Here is a 20,742-nt window from a genome sequence, read left to right on the forward strand (position 1 = left end):
GATAGCCTCCGCAAGAGAGCAGCCTGCACCTCCAAGTGTCCTGATGGTGGTCTCGAGCTCGTCGATGTAGAGGCCAAATAGAGTCGGTGACAAGGGACATCCTTGTTTGACTCCGATAGTGCTCGTGATCTCTGGGGTCCAGCTGGTGCCAATCCTGACCTGGCCCGTCACCCACTCGTAGAGAGCTACTACTGCCCAGATAACCTCCGAGTCGTAGCCTAACTCGTGCAGGCGTCTGACGAGTCGGGCACGGGGAATGGTGTCGAATGCCTTGCGGAAATCCACAAAGCAACAATATACTCTTTGTCTCCTGTGTCTGGCCTCCTCAATGATCCCTCCTTAGCTTGTTTTTTTCAGAGAAGAAAACATTCTATTAGTAACCTCCTTAGTGACACGGACATCAGGCAAATTACAACTCCCCAATGAAGGGTACAACATAAAAAAAATACAAGGATATCCCCCCTGGCTGGCTGCTCTATGGGGGATTACCTCGTACTGCTTTGCTGATAAACAATTGTCCTGCAAATGAGGAACTTCTGACTAGCTTGTTGCATGATGTGTTGAGGCTTTCATACTCCTGCATGCGAGTGTTAGCCATGTGTTGGCTGCTGAATACCCCTGAGCGCTGTGTATTCGGCCCTGTGCATTCTGGGCATGGGCTGGCATTTCCACGTGTCTTCACTTCTTGCTATGATAATCTGCCTCTATCTTAGATTTTGACGTGCTACCTTCTGATTATTGCACAGCTGTCTGCCGCACCATCATGCAAGTTCTGCACGATAGTTGCCATGCAGCCTTATTTAGGGCATTTGAGGGCCCTTCTTTTAATAACTATTTGACTGCTCTAGGCTATGATTCTATTGCCGCAGTTGCCACCTTTGCAGCCGTGTGCATCGCACTTGTGGAGTCTGGTCTCTTGACTGCATTGAGCTCCTTCATTGACTGTTCATACTGTTCTGCCACATGTGCCTACTGTGATTGCGCTGCCATAATTGTGAGCTCTCGACCCTTGGCTCTCTAGTACATTTATGGACTTTTACAAATAGTCTTCACTATAATGAATCACTCTCATGAATAACAGGACAACATAACACTGAATTACCAGATTGGTTTTTGGATGGAAATTTCCTCAACAATGGGATGACAGAATGGAATTGAATACAACGAAAATTCTTTCAACTCAACAGAATAGGATCGAACAAAATCTTAGAACTTAGGACGACGACCTAGAACCATGAACTAGGTGCTCTAATACCACCTGTTGGAAAATAAAAAATGAATGATGATCACCATGCACTATATCTTTTCCCTATCTTGGTGCTCTAAGTAGATGGTCACTTATGACGGTATGCACTCAAATGTAAATGCACCTTACTACAATTCACTGCACAAAACTCTAGGAGTGTCGTCTTGACTCATATCAAAATATATTGCATAAAGGGATAGAGAGCACAATTGACATAATTCTCATGCTTTTGAAGCCGTCTCATTCTAGGTTTGGCATCCAAGTATGTCCACCTCTTGTTATGGTTTTGGGTGTGGTTATTTGTTTTTCCCTTTACTTTCATGTAAGGTTGACTCGTACTTGGTGGTTTTCAGGAGATGGTGGCACGTATTGAAACCTCTTCTAGTGTATCAGAAATGAGTGTGGGATTTAGATGCTTATCAGAAGATGTGCCTGAGGTTATGTCATTATTCTCAGAAGGTATTGAAGGTGTAAACCCTTCCTTTCTTTATTTCTTTTGGCCACATATACAAAGCTTGGAAATTTTTGTAGCCATATGAAAAGCCAAAGAATATGTAAACAATGTGTTTTTTTCTTGCTAAAGAAATCATTTTGTGTTAAGCAAAAGGTGATCCAAAACAACAAATATCCCAAGTTTCATCGACCACAACAAATCTATAACCTAGAAAGGGAAACGTGGTGGGTAGAGAGTAGTGTGAGTGTGGACCTCACACTTTTCTGGAGAATCTGTCACCAGAGCTCTAGAGCTACCATTAAAAAACGGTCCCCATTCCTCCAAGCATATGTACAAGATCAGACCAAATGTGAGCCAAGATGGCATGTATGCTGATCTTGCAATGGTCAAGACGATGACATCATAGAGTTGTAAATGTGTTAGGCTGCCAACACACCAATATGCTCCTAAACTATATCTCCAATACTTGGCAAGATGAACATGGAAGGGGAAAGCTGACCCTTGTGCAATGCTGCAATGAAACATGTCTAAAATTTGAATTGACATTGAGTGGGTCAAAAACCTACTAACCAAGAAGTGCCAGTAAAGCTCCAAGGTTGAGGCTGAAAATGCCACCTTTGACCTGTGTCAGGCTCTGAGGAAAAAGGGAGCCTCTCCACTCCCTCAAGAAAAGAGTCCTCCTAGTAGAGGCTGCCCGGGAAGACCATGCTTGACCAAATGACCATTAGAGTGTGTACAGTAGCTGTCCAAATACTGGTAAAAAAATGTGAGATGGGTGGATCTCGGAGCCATCAAGTGCCTTTGTGCATCTGGATTCTCCATATATGCCACGCTGAAATGCTCGCTAAAATCTCCCAAAACATATCCACCGAGGCCTGTGCAAGTCTATAAGGAGAAGGGGGAACATTATCCAGAGAAAGAAAGAAAGAAAGTTTATTAAAGTCTTCGAAAGACCGATGGGTCTATGAGACTGTGAAACCCTAGTACAATCAAGCTGTGATGGGCATCCACACCAATGCATAATGTAAAAATAGTGCAGAATGATAGTTCTAAGTATTAAGTACAACATAGTCATGTCGGTGATCGAACTACCAATCAGTCACATCATCATCATCATCATCCTCATCAGGACATCATAGGTGAATGAGGCATTGGAGGCAGGAAGTCGGCGATCGAGTGCTATCGGCCACTCGAGGGTGCGGTCCTGTGACGTCTCTAGCTCTATGTCTAACAAGGGCTACAGTAACCCCTGTCGGATGGGCTCCGATGGTGAACATGGAGGTGATATCCCTGAGTGTAATCTGTGTGTCTACCCTCTGTCTGAGCAGTCGAGTCACTGGCTCTGAGTCCCGATCATGTCGAGGTCTCGTCTTGGGGGGTCCAGGAGATCTGGCTGAAAGAACTCCGTGATAGAGCTTTAGGAGGGGTCTGCCAAGAGAGAAGTTTTCTCCGTGATCGAAGTATCCTCTAGCGGTGCCTAACTACCTCATGAATGAAGCTTGCCAAGCATTAGGAGAGGAATCGGGACAGGGTCCCATAACTATCTCTGAAGAGATAGTAGAAACGCCCGCGGATCTCATAATAGATGGGACATTTGAAGATGAAGTGCTCCTCTGTCTCAACCTCTTGCATATCGCATAATGTGCATAAGCGCCTCTCCCTAGGTAGACGCTCTTCCCTGCCGCTCTCTATACGAAGTCTATGTGAAGAGACCCGAAACTGCCCAATAGAGATCCTCAATGAGTGGGGTAAGTGGATCCGCATGTACCCCGGTGGATCAATCAAACCCTCATCTGTGATATGTAAGCAGTGATCTTTGTAGAAGCTAAGCTTCACTAGGAGTTCGCTCGGTGCCAGCTAGGTCCGGAATGTGTGTAGCTTTAAGAGATCCTCACGGATCACCTAGTTGACATCGTGTGACATGAGGGGGGAGAAAGGAGCATCCAAACTGTACTAGAAGGGAGGGAGTCTGTCCATGTGGAGTCCCAATCTCTCAAACCATCTCTCTTTGCGTGCATACCAGCATCTCTAGTAACCTTCTGCTGAGAGTCTCATAGAGGAAGACAATGCCAACCATGGCAACCTCCTGCATCCGGAAGGGTAATCCCCATACTCTTTGACTCGGTACAGATATGTGATAACCTGAAATGCAACATCTAGCTATAGTGGAGATGAGTCAAACTCAGCCTGTATGATCTGGTGAGGAATTGATGGCTTACTGCGAATCATCTGTGATAGCATGAGAACCTGTAGTCGCTCCACCCATGCTCGTCATTCCGTATCGGATAGATCTGGCTCCCAACAAGGGCTGCCATACATGCCCGCTGGGCGGACCAAGGAGTCAAACAGCAGCCCCTTGGTCTGTGGATTCTGGAACGGACCAAGGAGTCAAATAGCAGCCCCTTGGTCTGTGGATTCTGGAAGTGTGAGCAGAAGCACTACCTCTCTAGTCTGGCCAGTGATGCGTATCCTCTGCCCAAGCGTGCTTGCATCGCAAGTCTCATAGTAAAGATGGGCCCGGAGAAGACAACCCCCAGATATGTATATGATGAAACTATCTCAACAGGTGACCCATCAAATGTGAATTGCTCCTGGCGCATGACGGCTGTATTGAAGATCATAACCTTGGTTTTACCCAGGTTGACCTTCAAACCATGGAAGTCAGAAAAATACTGAAGTGCGTTAAGGTGTCTCTGAAGTCCCTCTGCAAAGGAAGACAGAAGAGCCACATCGTCTGCATAAAGCAATATGCGGATCAACATGCCAGCGAGAGAGCACCCCCCCCCCCCCCTGTGCCTACATCACTGTCTCAAGCTCGTCTATGTAAAGGCCAAACAGAGTGGGTGATAAAGGACACCCCTGTTTGACCCCAATAGTGCTCATGATCTCATCTGTCCACCCAGCCCCTGCTCAGACTCTACTTGCAACTCGCTCGTAAAGTGCCATGACAGCCCAAATGATCTCCTGGTCATACCCCAAATCCTATAGGCGATGTATGAGGGGGGCTCTTAGGACTGTGTCAAATGCCTTGCGGAAATCCACAAAGCAACAATAGACTCTTTGTTTCCGTTCCCTTGCCTCCTCGATGACACACCTGAGCGTGAGAATATGATCCATAGCGCCATGATCACATCGAAAACCAGCCTATCCTGCTGCTCTAAGTCCTCGACACTCCGCAAATTGGCTGACCTCGGAATCAAGCACGGATGCATAGATCTTGGACATCACATGTCCAATCATAATGGTCCTACAATTCTCCGGGCTCATGGGATCCCTTGCCTTGTGGATAGGTGAAATAATGTTAATAGTCCAGGTGCATGGAAACCCTAAACAGACAGTTTCATTAAAAAGCTTCGGCCAGGATGTTAATCCCATATGCAATGAACTCGGTGCATAGCCCCTCATGATCCTTCACTCGGCCATTATGAAGTTTCATTATTGCATCCCTCACCCCCCCCACAATGAAGAGGGTGCAGGAAGTGGGGCGTGGCATATGCGAGAGGTCAGGGGTTGGCTGATTTTGGATGTCATATAATGTGCGTGCATAATCATACCAGACCTGAGTATCTATGAGTGGTGAGGGGGACCGTCCCTCTAGGAATCTCTGCCAGAAGTCCTTAGAGTTTTTACTGAACAGAATGTTGAATAGTTTCTCCTCATTGTGACGAATGAAATCTAGTTTCTTCCTATGTACCAGTCTACGATACTCGCATAGCGTCTCTGGTTCGCTCAGAAGGCTGTTTTTGGCTTCGAATTTGAGCTGACGGCATAAAGCCTTACACTCTTCATTGTACCAATTATTACAGGGTACGGTCATAGGAGGTGGTGGGCGAGTGGAGCGAGTGGTGTGAGGGAAAGCATGGAGGGCAGCCTCGTGTAGTGAGCGGGTGATCAAGGCAGCTCAGTCCTGTAAGAGGGGTATGAATTCAATGTAAGCAAGGAGTATATATAGATGGTCATAGTAGGTAGGTGAGTGGTCACGGTCGAAGCGTATATCATGGTATGAGAAGTAAGAACTCAGTGGGGTGGAAGGTGCTGTGCAACAGTGGGGAGTGGAGACGCTAAAGAAAAGGTAAGTGTGATCAGCCCCTAAGGGGAGAGGTGCTACATTGAAATTGGTGATGTGTGAAGTGAAGGCAGGGGATCCCATGATGTAATCAACAATGCTAGAGCTCCCCCCCCCATGTGAAAGCATGTGAAGCCACCCGAGGTTGGCCATCTATCGAGACCATTATAGATAATGAGATCATGCATCCTGCCAAGGTCTAGTAGAGCGTGTCCATAAGATGTGATTGGCCCTCGTTTGTCAGCTGAAACCCGTATCACCCCTGCATCCTCAAGGTCAATGTCTGGCAGTAGAATGGAATCACCCCAGGAGTCAAGAAGTGGTACCTAACAGGCGCCTGTCCTTGTGTTGAAGTCTCCAACTAGGAGGACTTCTCCGCGGCTCAAGAAATCAACAATGGACTGATATAGGGCTGCAAATGGAGATGTCTCAATCTCATCCCGGATATCTCTCGCAAAGTGGGAGCTCTCGGGAGGGAAGTAGCATACTGCAACAAACAAATCCTAGCTGTCCACGTGTCGAATCCGGATCCAAAGAAATCTTGAATGAGTATCTCTCTGCTCTATCAAAATGATTTTCGAAAGCGTGGATCTGTAGAGAACTGCTAACCCTCCTGATCCACGTGGTACCCCATGTCCCCAGTCTCATCTCTGTAAGAAGACTCCCATGTGTACCCACTGACTACTGGTGGTAAGGGGCGCTCTGGACTCTAATGTGTCTCCGTGTAAAAGACTATGTCATGGCCTATATAGGATTCTAAGAAGTTCACTGGTTCTGACCATAAGGTACTATTACAGTTCCAAATGGTGCAAGATAGGGTCTCGGAGATCTGAGTCTCATAGACCCCGCCTACCTAAGCGGAAGGGGGGGGGGTTTGATGCCCGACGGGGGCTTGTAATGAGTCGTCCATCCCTAACTACTGCCCACATTCCCTCCTTACGTGCTTGATCACACTGCTACAACAGGGAGCGTCTCTCCTCAACCTGTAGAGGGGTGAGGTCCTCATCCATGGAGATCGCTGGCTGATCTCGTAGTACTGACCTGTGTCGTAAAATTGAAAGTCATGCCTGAGCATCATGGAACCGTATGATCAGGGGCTGCTCTCGGTTGGGGTCTCTTCCCACCCGACGTAGTGGCCACGAAAGCTGTCGCATCTGACATCGGCATAGCTTCAATGCGTGGGATCCCACGGACTCTGATGTTGAGAGCCTTACTGGCTCTTTGCTGCTGCTCCACGAGGCTAGCCGAAACGGTGGCCCTTGGGGATTCCTGCTTGACTATGTCTACCCATCTAGAAGTCTCCTCGATCACAGATTGCATGCTCGCAATCTGGGCCTCCACTGCTAGTGTACTCCTTGTAACTGTACGAGTAGAGGAGAACTCCTTCCCGAGCTAAACCATGTCCTGCCTCAGCACTTGTATGATACTGGCCTACTTCTGAACCACTCTAGCCAAGTCCTGAATGAACCTAGCCTGCTCCTGGGCATAGCGTGTGAACTCCACCTCCCTGACCCGTATACTATGTACCTCCGTGAGTAAAGTCTCCCATCTATCTCGTGGATCAATGAGACCCTGTCCTAGCTGGAAACTGAAGGGGCTGAGGTACAAAGGTAGGGGGGTGTGGCAAGATAGTGGGTGGTGGTCGTGCCATCTGAGCAAAGATGGCGGATACCTGTGGTACAAATACAGCGGTCTCAATGGTGCCAATCGGATAGGAGGTAGTGGGCTGAGTCAGTGGCAAAGCAATCCCTGTGGTATAAGGGAGAGGTGGTTGGCTGAGCAGGAGAGGGGATGGGAAAGTCAAGAACAGTGGCCCTACGTGCATCACCTCCTATGGGGGTGACATGGGTGGTGGAGCGGTTGGGGTCTCCAGAGCAGCGGGTGAGGAGGCCCCCAATGAAACGTTGACTGTCAAGGGAAGAGGTGTCGAAGCAGTGGATTTGATTGGCATAGTCGAGGTCAAAGTCGACTTCAGAGGGAGGGCTGAAGCAGGCCCTCTAGGTGGAGGTGTAGATGTCGGTGGGACAACTCCTGTGGGAGTAGACATGGTTGTGGATGATGATGATGATGATGACCCTTTATGGATCGCTCGGCTGTCCACTCCAAGCCCACTCCGATTGAGGCGTCTATTGACATCCTCAGGCTTGGCTTGCACCTGTTGAGGTTTTGTCTTTTTCCTTCTCAGAATCTCTTCCCCTTCCCTCCTTTCCCATCGCATGCAGGAGTGGAAGAGATAGGCTAGGACAGACGGGAGTGGAGGAAATACCTCAACAAGAGGTATATGGCATTCACAACTTGCGCCAGTGACAGGCTATCAGCTCAATGCAAGAATCCCCAAAATTGCTTAAGCATCACTTACTGTATTGCCCCTTTCCTGGCTACTGCAGAAAGCACTCAAAATGCATCAGTTTTCTCCTTTTTCTGTGCAAAGGCATGCATTCTTTCAACTCAGCCATTCTATGGTTTTCTATGATTTTTCTGTTGTTTTCTGACAGGTACAGATTGTCTCTGACAGACATGACGGGTAAGAAACGGATGGTGAGCAATGATGAGCTCAGACGCATGATGTCAGACGGTGAGCACACGGGTGAGCAGACGGTGAGCAAATAGATGACTGGAGTGATGGCGAGGCTGAGCAGAGGGGAGTGATGGCGAGGCTGAGCGTAGGGGAGCGTAGGCTGAGCGATGGTGAGGCTGAGCAAAGGGAGCGTGGAGCGATGGCAAGGCTGAGCATGGAGCGATGGTGAGGCTGAGCGTGGAGCGTGGAGCGTAGGCTCTGAGCGAGAGAGAGAGAGAGAGAGAGAGAGAGAGAGAAGAAAGAAAGAAAGAAAGTGTATTATTGTCCACTAAAGGCCAAAATGGGCCCATGGGACATCAAGAACTCTGCATACAAGATAGCACAAAATCAACGTGCCACAAAGAAGAGGCATCGTCGAATATCATCTAAGTGCTACGCAATACAATGCAAGTGAAAGTACATAATGTCAAATCTGAGCCTAAATACAAAGTAAACTAGATGCAAGGAAACCGCCCCTGGGTGCAAAATGGGGGGATGAGTACAATATGCCAATGCAAAGATACAAGTCCAGGTGTCACGGAGTCTGAGAACCAAAATAATACTGGAAATCCTGTCCATCAACTCTGCCTCCTGCTATGAGAGTACAAATCTGAGCAAAGGTGAGGTGAGCGGCTGGTGGGGCGAGATCTCCATGAGTAAGTCTCCTCCGAAAAGCTGCCATCATCCTGGATCGTCGCGACGAGTACGTCCCCTATGTAACAAGATCCTGCGGCGTCTACAAACCATCTCATATGTACATCCACAGGGTGGAGGCATGTGTCCTGTGTGAGCTCTGACCTCCTCGTGCTCCTCCTGGTCTCTGTCCTCTGGTATAGCGTGTGCCTGAGCTCTATCAGGCTGGGCTCTATCACGCTCCGGTCTGTGCTGATGGTCTCTGAGGTAGTCTCGTCGAAGCATAGTGGCCTCCCTGACATAAAGAGCTAGGCAATGCTGATCCTCGTAGTCCATTACTCGTGAGAGAGGTCCAAAGCCATCCGTGAAGAGACAGTGGAATCTACCTCTGAGCTCATAATATAGCGGGCATCTGCAAATGAAGTGCTCCTCTGACTCCACCTCTCCCATGGTGCAACAAGGGCAGATCCTGGTCTCTCGGCCTGGTCGCCGTCCATCCTCCATGCGTCGCATCCTACCAGCCTCTATCTCGAGCTGATGCGAAGAGACTCTAAGCTGGCCAAGGGCAATCCTCAGTGAGTGGGATATGTGGATACCTGTATAGCCTGGTGGAATGACAAATCCATCCTCTGAGATCCGAAGGAAGTGGTCACGATATGTGGCTATCTTCATCGGAAGCTGCGTGGGATAAATCCAAGTGCGATACGTATGAAGCTGCAGCAAGTTTGCTCTCGTGACCTGGCTAAGCTCGTGGCGAGTCAACTCGAGATGAGGGGCATCTATGCTGTATCGGAAGGGAGGCAGTCTTTCCATGTCTAGTCCAAGAGATGTGAGCCACCTAGTGAGTCTGAAGTACCAGCAGTATCGGGCCCCAGATCGTGCCGACTCCATAGAAGATGCAAGTGCTAACCATGGCAACCGAGCTCTGCCTGCTGCTGAGTCTCCAAACTCCCTAACCCTATGCAAATACATGACCGACTGAAACGCTGCATCCAATGCAAGGGGAGTAGCTCCAAACTCTGCTAGCATGATCTCGTGCGGAACTGTAGCCTTGGCCCTAATGAGCCGAGAGAACATGATGATCTGTAACCTCTCTACTCGTCTCCAATCTGCAGCGCCGAGGTCTCCTGCCCAGAAAGGAGCTGCATACATCGCAGCTGGTCTCACCAATGTATCAAAAAGCAAGGATTTCGTATCGGGATGCTGAAAGTGGGACTGAAAACACTGACGCTCAAGATGAGCCAACGAAGCATACCCTTTACTAATCCTATCTCGTGCTGCATATGTCATGGTGAAAACCGGTCCCCTGAAAACTGCCCCCAAATAAGTGTACTCTCTAACAAGCTCAATGGGCTGTCCGTCATATGTGAGAGAGAGAGAGAGAGAGAGAGAGAGATTCAGGAGGCCTCATGGGCAAGGCTCAACGAAATGTCGTCGAATCATAAGAGCCCAAGAGGAACTATGCATCTCATAAAAGATATGAGGCCTCGAAAGAGAGAGCCAAGCCACCAAGATAAAGGTCATGAATAAGGGGGAGGCAACAAAAATACTCAAAACTCTAGCAATCCCCTTCCATATTAACTTCGCCTATCATAATACTGAATGGACTCCTCAAGATAAAGGTAGCAAGGGCAAGTAGGGGATGATCCAAACCTAGGCCTACACAAGTTCACTGCAATCCTCCATCAATAGAAAGCTAAAGAAAATAGTGTTTTTTAATTTGTGAGGGATTTCTAGAACCTTCTCCTAAAAAATTTCTGCAAGATTGTAGAAATCTGAAAACTCTACCAATAAGGAGCTGTGGTGGGCTTCTAGACCGTAAAAACCTCTTGGCATTGCTAAGCGTGTAATGGAAGAAAGAGAGGCTCTTCTCATGGCTTCTTGCATCATCAATCCACTCCCACTCTCCAAGGTCCCAATGAAAATACTTTATGGGAACATCTCCATAAAGCCAAGTCCTCCATGAACCGTGGGGAATGTCCTCTGGGCTTGGGTCTAGGGCTTGGGTCTAGGTACCAACTTGAAGCCAAGGAAAACTGTTCCACATAACCAAAAACTCTGACAAGAGAAAAAACAATTTCCACATGAATAATCTCATCCTTGGATTTGGTAACTTGTCCCAGAGTGAACATCCAAAACCAAGGAATCCCCATCGGAACCTCATCGACTCCGATGAGATGAATTGGGATACTTGACCTTGTAAAAGCCCCAAGCCATATTAGAGTGATTGTAAGGCCTACCATTTGTGAGAACCCAATCCAAGGATAACACCCATCGATTCGCTCAATTCTTCTTTCAATTCCTCAAAGGTGACTTACCAACTAAGCCTTATGATCATATGGAAGGTTTTTGAAATCCTTCTAAGAGCCCACAAAGGAAGCGGGTCCTCTCTCCATATGGACCACTGCATGTAACCAAAAGCACGAAAAAGGTCTACTATGATCATCAAGTATGAAGCCGTTCCACATGGCAAGCTGCCTATCAATCTCTTCCTATGAAGAGGGTGGGACTCTCAAAATATTAACCCTAAAGCTGTCCGAAGCTTTTAGGATGGCAACAATGCGGAGGGAGGAAGGAATTCTAAGATGCACTAAGGTAAAAGTCCACTTGGTACTGTCCATCCAATCACCACCTGAGGAGGGGGAGAGAATTGCAAAGATTCTTGTGTTCCATGCTCTGACAAAGCACACAGAGGTTTGAATTTCAATACCACTTCCTACAACACAAATTTATCACTGAAGACATCAGTCTCATCTACTGTCCAACCAAGGAGAATGCTTCAGATATCTTCGTGAAGGCACTCAGCCATGAGACACATGAGTACTTGTTAAAGCTGCTGGAGATTAGACCAAAGCAATAGCCCAAAGATTGGACATTGAGGGGGGTGTTCAAATCAATGCTCCACCCTTCAAACATCCACCTGGATGTAGATGCTCAACTATGCAGCCCCCAAATGAGGAGAAGCCAAGAGCACTAGCATAGATGCAGGAAGGATACACATGAAACTTGATTCAGCAAGCTGTCTATCAGCTGGATGGGCTGATGTTTTGACAGCATTCATGGCTGTCTACAAGTCACCATTTTGGCCAGTTTCTAGTGTGGAACTGTACATGGAAATGTGATAGCATGCTCCTAGAAATCTAGGATCTTTGCCTGCATGCCCCTAGTTCTGGTTTTGAAGTCCCCTATGAGTAGGACATCCCAAGTTATAGATATCGCTAGATGTCCTCATAAAGTGCCAAGAAAGGAGAAACCTGTCCTCTCCAAGAGGCAACCTTGACATAATTTGAGGTTTGTGGTGGAAAGTAGCATGCTGCAATGTATACATATATGGATGACAATCTGATCCACATGTACTGGGCATGCTCATCTGTGCCTATGATTGTGACGTGTGCCTGGAGGTGTGAGCCGAATAGAATTGCCACACCCCTAGTCCTTCACTAGTGCAGGTCTCTTATCAATGTGTGGACATCCATGTTTACCCGTACTATGGGAAACCCCCTCTGTGGACTCATGTGTCTCGGCATATACTATGGGATCTTTCCCTCGAAAAGTCTCAGCAAAAGATGTCCTTTTAATACCTGTGAGAATCCTTGGTGTGAGCTTCCTTATTAGCCTTAAATTTGGCCTGTATCTTCTTAGAGCAGGATTTGTATGCGACTGCTTTTTAGCTCTTCCAAGCTCATTCTTAGGGCTGCATTTTTAAATTTCCCTCAATGATATGGCTGAAATGCTTTGGAATGATCTCAGAAGCAACTGCAGTACCTAAAGTAGCATGGTTGCGCAAATTCATCCTCATGTGGATATAGCAACCTATGGGAGTACAAAAGAAAACAATCCTCCCGGTGAAGCCCTCCTGCCCCCTCCGTCAGCCCCTCCCTCACCCTCCTCCTCCTCTCCCTCCCTCCCCTCGCTGCCCTCTCCCCTCCCTCCCCTCGCTGCCCTCTCCCCTCCCTGCCCCCTCCCCTTGCTGCCCTCTCCCTCCCCCCCCTCGCTGCCCTCTCCCTCCCTCCCCTCGCTGCCCCCCCCCCCCCCCCCCCCCGCTTGCTGCCCCTGCCTTCCCCGCCCCCTCCTTCTCCCCCGCCCCCCTCCCTCCCTCTCCCCCGCGCCCTCCTTTACCCCCGCTTGCTCCCCTCTCCCCCCCCGCCTGCTGCCCCTGCCCTCCCCCCCTGCCCCCTCCCTCCCCCTCCCCTCTCCTCCCTCCCCCTCCCCTCTCCTCCCCCCCGTGCCCTCCGTCCCCCTCCCCCGCCCCCTCCTTTCCCCTCAGCTGCTCCCCTCTCCCCCCCCCCCCCCGCCTGTTGCCCCTGCCCTCCCCGCCCCTCTCCTCCCCCCCCGCCCCCCTCCTTTCCCCTCACCCGCTCCCCTCTACCCCCCCGCCTCCTGCCCCTACACTCCCCGCCCCCCTCCTCCCCCCCCCACCCCTCCTTCACCCCACCCTTCCTAACCAGCCCCCTCCCTTCCTCTCCCCCTCCCTCCTTCCCCCTCCCCGCTAGCCCCCTCCTTCCCTTCCTAACCTGCCCCCTCCTTTCCTTTCCTCTCCTCAGCCCTCCCTCTCCCTCCCCGCCCCCTCCCTTCCTAACTTCTCCCCCCCGGCAGCCCCCCCCGGCTCCTTTCCTCCTCTTCCTCTCTCTCCTTCCCTCTCCTGTTCTCCTTCTTCCTGCACCCGTGTTCCAGGGCGTCCTGGGCAGCAATTTCATGACGGATCTTTTTCAGTGTTTGAATCGGCCCTTTCACTTCGATTGGCGAATGGATCCCCACTCAGCCAATCTTCGTCCACCTCCACCAGCCACGAGAACCGTCATTTTCTCAGAAGATGAGTTGCAGCAACTCAAGAAAGATGTGGAACTAGAAGGCTCCACATCACTTTTCGCCTACATCTTTGGTTCACACCCTTCCAGATCACAGGCCTGGATGTTGGCAGCATTACCAAGAGATCTCGCTCCACACCTTAGGGATATTCGACTTTTGAGACGTGGATTCTTCCAAGTGGTTTTTGACTCCCACGAGTCCACAGCCCTTGTTCTCAAAGCTAATCCTCTGGCTTTGGGTTCGAGGAGGATCTTTCTTTTGCCCTACACCTTGGGCTTCGATCCGGTCGAGGAGGACAGTCAGGTCACATAACTGTTCATTCGATTTCCTGGTCTTCCTCAGGTCTACCATCGACTTGTTGCTACTATTGGAGCCACATTCGGAGTGGTCACCGAGATCCCCCCACTTCCTGGCATGCCTTCTTCCTCGGCAGAGGCAGTCAGAGCGGACGGGGTGCCTCGGGTTAGGGTCATTGTCTCTGACCCTAACATCTTAGATGACCACATCATGCTTCAGCGCCCAGATGGCTCTCTCTTTCGACAGAGAGTCGAGATTGCAGGTAGACAGGACCAGTGCAGGATTTGCAAGACCCTTGGGCACTTTGCTAGAGACTGCCCAAGGAAGAGAAAAAGACCCAAGAGGTCTTCTGGTGTGGCTCCTTCACATACTATCCCAACTGCACCTCCCCAGTGCCCTGTACCATGCACTCCAGGACCACCAAGAGCAGCAGGGCGCCCTGCTTCACGCACCCCAGGACCACCAGGGGCAGCAGGGTGCCCAAAGCCCGCAGCACACCCAGTACCACGATGGAGAGCGATCAGAGCGGCTCCTTTACCTCAGGAGGAGACCTTTGATCCGGTTCAGACAGATGCCATCCAGACTCCAAAGGTAGATGTTGTTGCAGCCCCAGACACTACAATTCCACATCACGAGAGGCCTTTAGATGCACCAGTACCAGCCCCAGTCACTTTGGTTTATGATCATGAGGGGGCTACCGATACTTCTTCCCCACAGACTGTTCCTAGCACAGTCAGGACGACCGAGGGAATGCATGCACAGATGAGGACTCCAGATTCCTCTTCAGCCCTGCCATAGGCCTCCTCAGCCCCCAGCTCCAGTTCTGCTGATAGAGGCCTGGCAGGTCCTCCTCCATCTTCCACGAGTGCAGGTCTTCTTCGCACTCCTCAGCCAGACTTGCTTCTCAGGAACTCTTTTTCGGCACTGTAGACGCGGCGACTTTCATGGATGATGAGGAGTTTGTGCCCTCCACCTTAGGGATCCCGGTCATTGGGATTCCTTTCGATAGGGCCTCCCCCTCAGCAAGTGTGGGGATCCTTTCACCTGTTGAGTTTCCTGGGCACTTGATAGAGGCGGATCTGTATGCATTTCTACTAGGGTTACCACTTGAGATCATTTTCCAGTGGTGTTGCAGATTCTTGAGCCTCATCAAAGAGGACGCTCTGTCAGTGTCAGGATTCCAGATGCCTTTTATGCAGACGAGAGCCTCACAGAGGATATTTTACGGATGGTTTCTCACATACAGGGTGGAGTTGTCCACCCATCTGAAATAGGTGCAGCCTTATCCTAAATTAGTGACTATTATCATACAGTCACTGATTCCAGGAGATGTGAGATTGGTATACGCCAGTAGTTAGGGTCCCTTCATAGGGAAGAGCAGAAGAGGCCCACTGATGGTTGGATTCAGGAGCGCCTTGCTGCAGCAAGGGCTCATATACAGAGATTGTTGGATCAGAGAGCAGAGTATGCCTTTCATGCACGGGAATCCTTTTGGATTCAGATGGGTGGCAGGGTCAACAAACACTTTTTCTCTACTCATGGACCCAGACATAGTAGAGATAGTGTCTTGCAGCCTGTTGACTCAGACGGGGTGTTACAGTCAGATCCTGATGCCATCATGCGTGTAGCTTCATATTTCTTTTGCATCCCTGTTTATTGCAGATCCGGGCACACAGGCCATAGATGATGCCAGAGAGGTTATTTGGTAGTGTATCCCTGTATTGGTTAAGGATGAGATGAATGTTTCTCTTCATGCACCTTTCACCAATGCAGAATTCAAGACTGCATTACTTGCCCTTTAGAAGGGCAAGTGCCCAGGTTCGGATGGACTTACCCCTTCTTTTTTTATTACTTTTTGGGAGCAGATTGGTGATCACATTACATCAGCCCTGCAGGGCGTGTGGGACTCTGGTGAGATGCGTGACTCACTTACAGATGGTCTCATTCATCTCATCCCAAAGGCGGGTAATAGAAATCTAGTGTCACAATGGAGACCCATCACTTTATTGGGCACTTTTTACAAGATTCGGGCGAAATCCATCAGTATGTGGCTACAAGTTTTTCTTCCAGATTTGATTCATGACACACAGACAGGGTTTGTGCATGGCAGAAGTATTTTTGATAATATTTTCTCATTTTGGGAGGCCTTAGAATGGGCCATGCAGAGCCGCCAGAGGATGGCCATTCTACTCTTGGACTTTGAAAAAGCTTACGACAGAGTAGACTGGGATTTTTTAGAGGGTGCTCTTTCTCGCTTTGGTTTTTCAGATGCATGGATTAGAGGAGTATCCTCTCTCTACAGATCAGGCCATAGCCAGGTGCTTATTGGGGGGGTAAGAGGGGACAGATTTCAGATCGGTAGATCAGTCCGCCAGGGATGTCCTCTTGCCCGTTTTCTTTTTCTGTTTGTGGCGGAAGCTATGAGTATCTACCTTAGATCTCAAGCTGATATTTATGGGCTGAGGCTTCCTCTTCACGGGGAAGAAGAGCTCCTGGATACTGAGTTGGCAGATGGCACGGCTGTTTTTTTGGATGCCTCCCCCAAGACACTCACTTCCTTCCGAATAGCCTTGGATTTATTTTGCACGGCTGTAGGTGCACACATTAATTGGCATAAATCCAATGGTTTTTGGATTTGCGATGATGACACCCTGGATTGGGGTAATGATATTGGTTTCACTTGGGTACAGAGGGGTGTCTCCGTCAGATATTTGGGCTGCCAGGTTGGGGTGGGCATCTCTCCCTCACAACAGTTTGCTTCCGTGTTGGAGAGCATCAAAAGAAAGCTCCTTTTCTGGAGCTCAGCCAAACTTGACTTGGCATCCAGAGTGGTGGTGGTTAACCAAGTTCTTCTAGCCACAGCTTGGTTTGTATGCTCTTATTGGTGCCACTCTAGGGATTGTATCACTCAGCTCAAGAGGCCTGTACGGAATTTTTTATGGAGTGGTCTAGATGGCACAACTGATGTTACAGCCAGGGTGGCTTGGGAGACCTTGATTCTTCCTACAAGAGAAGGGGGTTTGAATATCTTTGACCCGGATCTACAGTGCAGAGCTTTACTCTGCAAGGTTGTTGTGAGAGGACTTATGCCAGGACAAGAGCCTTGAAATGACTTTTTTATCAGATGCATACATTCTCGCACACCCACTTCAGGAGATGATTGGATACACAATACCATATGGGTTTTCATGACAACCCACCTCAGATCTCCTTCTTCCCCTCTTATGGTTGCTATACTGAAAGCATGGGCCAGCTTCAGGAGTACTCTTCGTAGGATTCCCCCGTCCACCCGTGAAGAGATTGAAAGGTAGCCTATCATGTGGAATGACAGTATTTTGGATGAGCATGGCAGACCACTTGAGCTTCTCTTTACATGCAGTGGCCCAGATGGGAGAGGGGCCCTGCATCTACTATGGGAGCATGGAAAGCCTTCAAGAGGCTTCCTGCAGGGACCGTCACAGGCCCAGGTGGTTCCAAATCTAAGAGAGAGTGCAGTAAGAATTCAACAGATTGATGTAGCCTTGCCCTTGGATTGGGTGGACACAGATGACATGCCTATTACTTATTCCACCTGGATGGGGGCATTTTCTAGATCAGGCATTCCTTTGCAGATGATCGCTTTACGGAACACACACGAGGATGCCCTAGTCTAGTGGGCTTCATGGAGCATGGCTCTCTTTCACAGTGGTACTTGGATCTTGACCCGCTACTCATTACCCTGGGCTCATGGAGGCTGTGGCTCTATGGAGGTGTCCCAATTAAGTTTTTTTTTCCTTTTTGCAAAAAAGAGACTTCTATTAAGTAAGAAAGAAACTCGCTAGAGCAAGCTCTGAGCAGAAATACATCATGCTAAGCATGTAATAAAATACCTCATTGAGGTCGAAAGAAACCAAGGCTGAGGCTGAAAATGCCAACTCAACCCTGTAGAAGTCTCAGCAAGGAAAGGACAGTCTCTCCAATCCCTGAGAAAAGTAACTCTCCTGGAGGAGGCTGCTTGAGAGGATCCCTGCATGGGTCCCAATTAAGTTTTTGCAGTGGGACCCTGGGGAATGGGAGTGGAAAGATGAAGGGCACCGAGAGAAAGGCATCCCCTTCTTTCGTTACACAGTCAGTAATGCCAGGAAAGTCCAGCTCAGCTGTAGGGATTGGAGGCCCACTAGAGCTCCTCATTGGGAGAATTATTAGATTTCTACAGACTTGCAGAAATTTTTTGGCAGAGGCTTTGGAAATCCCACCGGAATAGAAAAATCACTCTCTTCTTTTGGCTTTCTATTCATGGTGGGATAGCAGTGAATCATTGGAGATCCAAGTTTGGGGCTGACCCTACTTGCCCTTGTTGCCTTTCTGCTTCGGAGACAGTATAGCACTGCCTTTGGGATTGCAAACAGGCGAGAATCATATGGAAGGGGATTGCAAGACTTTTCAGCACTTTTGTTCGCCTCCCCTTCTATATGGCCTGGGGATCAGTGGTTTGGCTCACTCTTTCAGGGCCCCAGGTTTTCTTTGAGAGACATGACTCGTCTTGGGCTCTACACATCTGACGACACCTTGTGGAGTCGTGCTCTTTAGAGGATGTTCTGGCCACTCTCTTCAGGGCTGCTCATTCCTCGGTTGACTCTCCATGGGAGGTTTTAGCTAGCATTGCAGCATGGCACATTTGGAGATCCAGATGCACTGAGGCTATGGAGGGTTCTGAGGTTCACCCTTCTCCAGGAGAGTTACTTTTCTCAGGGATTGGAGAGACTCTCCCTTCCTTGCTGAGACTTCTACAGGGTTGAGTTGGCATTTTCAGCCTCAGCCTTGGTTTCTTTCTACCTCGTTTTTTTGAGGTGTTTTTTTAAATGCTTAGCATGATGTATTTCTGCTCAGAGCTTACTCTAGCGAGTTTCTTTCTTACTTAATAGAAGTCTCTTTTTTGCAAAAAAGAAAAGAAAAGAAAACAATGTCATTTTACAACCCCCCTTGACATTGTTTGAATGTCTCGTATCCCCAAGCCATGTCGATGTCATGTGAAGAGAGGCATTGATAGGCTTTTAGTGAAGATATCTGCCACATTGTCCTGAGTGGAACAATATGTGAGATCAATGAAACCATCTATGACACAATCCCACACATAATGATAGTGATTTTATGTGTGTTTCATGCGAGCATGAAATACAGGATTGTTTCCAATAGCAATGCAACTCTAGCTATCACAGAAGATCGGAATTGCGTCCCCATCCTGAGCATGATGCAAGTCATGCAGAAGCTTCCTTAACCACATGCATTCCATAGTGGCTGAATTTGCAGCTTTGTATTCTGCTTCATTGGAGGAGAGAGACACGTGGTCTTGCTTCTTATTGAGCCATGAGATGCACGCTGAGCCCAAAGAGAAGCAATAGCCAGAAGTGGACCTACGATCATCGATGGCCCCTAACCAATCTGAGTTGGTGAAGCCACTCAAAGAAATGTCACCATCTGAAGAATAATGCAGCCCATAGGAAAGTGTACCCTGTACATATCTGAGAACCCTCTTTGCTGCAATTTTTTTTTTTGAATAAAAGAGTGATATATTCCATTCAAAACAAATCATACAACAGGTCGGAGAGAAAGTACTTTTTCCCTAGCCTCAACAATGTAGCAAAAAAGCCATGGAGGTGATCTAAAATGCCACGACATCCCAAAAGGGGTCAAGTGAAAAAATAAAGAGCAGTCCCATGTCCTCATGAAGGATATAAGTCTCCCATGAGCTGCCAAAGAGGTGCCTGTACACCGCTCCCACTGACTCCTAAGAGTGAAGATAATCTCTGCCCAAATGGAAGCGAGAGTGTCAGCCTCCGTGCATAAATGGTCCCCAAGGACAAAAGAACATCGCGAACACCATGTCCGCCATAGGGTAATGCTGGAAATCACCTCCCAGGCTGACCCTGCAGCTGAAGTAGGCATGGAATCTTGTGCTGGTACCGGTACCAAAAGTAAATCCTGCGGCTCCATGATGCTGGCCTCCATGGGATCCCGTCTCTGGCGACGCTGCATGAAGAAACCGAGGTCTCCTGGCTCTAACTCAAAGAGAGTAAAGGCTCCAGATCCTCTCCCCCAAAGAGCAGCGCCCCACGTCATCAGAAAGGACTCAGATGTAACATATGAGAACAACCTGAAGATACCTGTCCATACCACTCTAGAGCTGGTGCAACTCCATAAACAATGCTTGCTAGATTCCTCTGCAAGCTGACAACGCATACACAAGGAGGGTCTACCCATCTACTGGAGCCAAGTACCCACAGGTATGCCCCTATGTATAGTGAGCCAAAGAAAGTAGGAGACTTTCCTGGCTCTACTGATGCCCCAAAAGTGAGTCCAGTAGCTCAGCAAGAGCTCTGCAGTAAGTCCCTGTGCGTGCCAATGCTGGGAGGCAGATGGAATGTGATGAGAGTCTCTCTGCTGGAGCTTGTAACCTGCCCTTGTCGAGTACTGGAAGAAAGAAAGAGGACGAACGCCTGCCACCGGAGCTGGCCATGCCCACTCACCTGGGTCCCAGTCAAAGCTCCGCAAGAGGTCGACCCTGGAAAATCCAAAGTCTCCATCTAATATCCTCTGCAATGGTCAACCTGGAAGGATCTGTGGCCCATTCCTTACCCAGGCAACCAATGACCCTGACTCTCTGCCAACAAAGCTCCTGACGATCCAGGGGCTGAGTGGGA

General features: G+C 49.0%; 1 protein-coding gene across 3 annotated transcripts in view; it reads left to right on the plus strand.

Moving 5' to 3' along the window:
* The window catches only part of LOC147893752 (uncharacterized), a 222,335-nt gene that overhangs the window by 86,423 nt on the left and 115,170 nt on the right, over window positions 1-20,742 (plus strand). For 2 of the 3 annotated variants that reach the window (XM_087386150.1, XM_087386152.1), the window contains one exon: window positions 1,600-1,714. In XM_087386150.1, coding sequence (XP_087242276.1) covers window positions 1,600-1,714 — 115 coding nt within the window. The remainder of the gene's footprint in view (window positions 1-1,599; window positions 1,715-20,742) is intronic. The other variant, XM_087386151.1, reaches the window with a different exon arrangement.

This window comes from Dipteris shenzhenensis, chromosome 15 (genome assembly GCF_047967505.1).
Source record: "Dipteris shenzhenensis isolate YYH24624 ecotype China chromosome 15, Dip_SZ_1.0, whole genome shotgun sequence".
Taxonomy (NCBI): Eukaryota; Viridiplantae; Streptophyta; class Polypodiopsida; order Gleicheniales; family Dipteridaceae; genus Dipteris; species Dipteris shenzhenensis.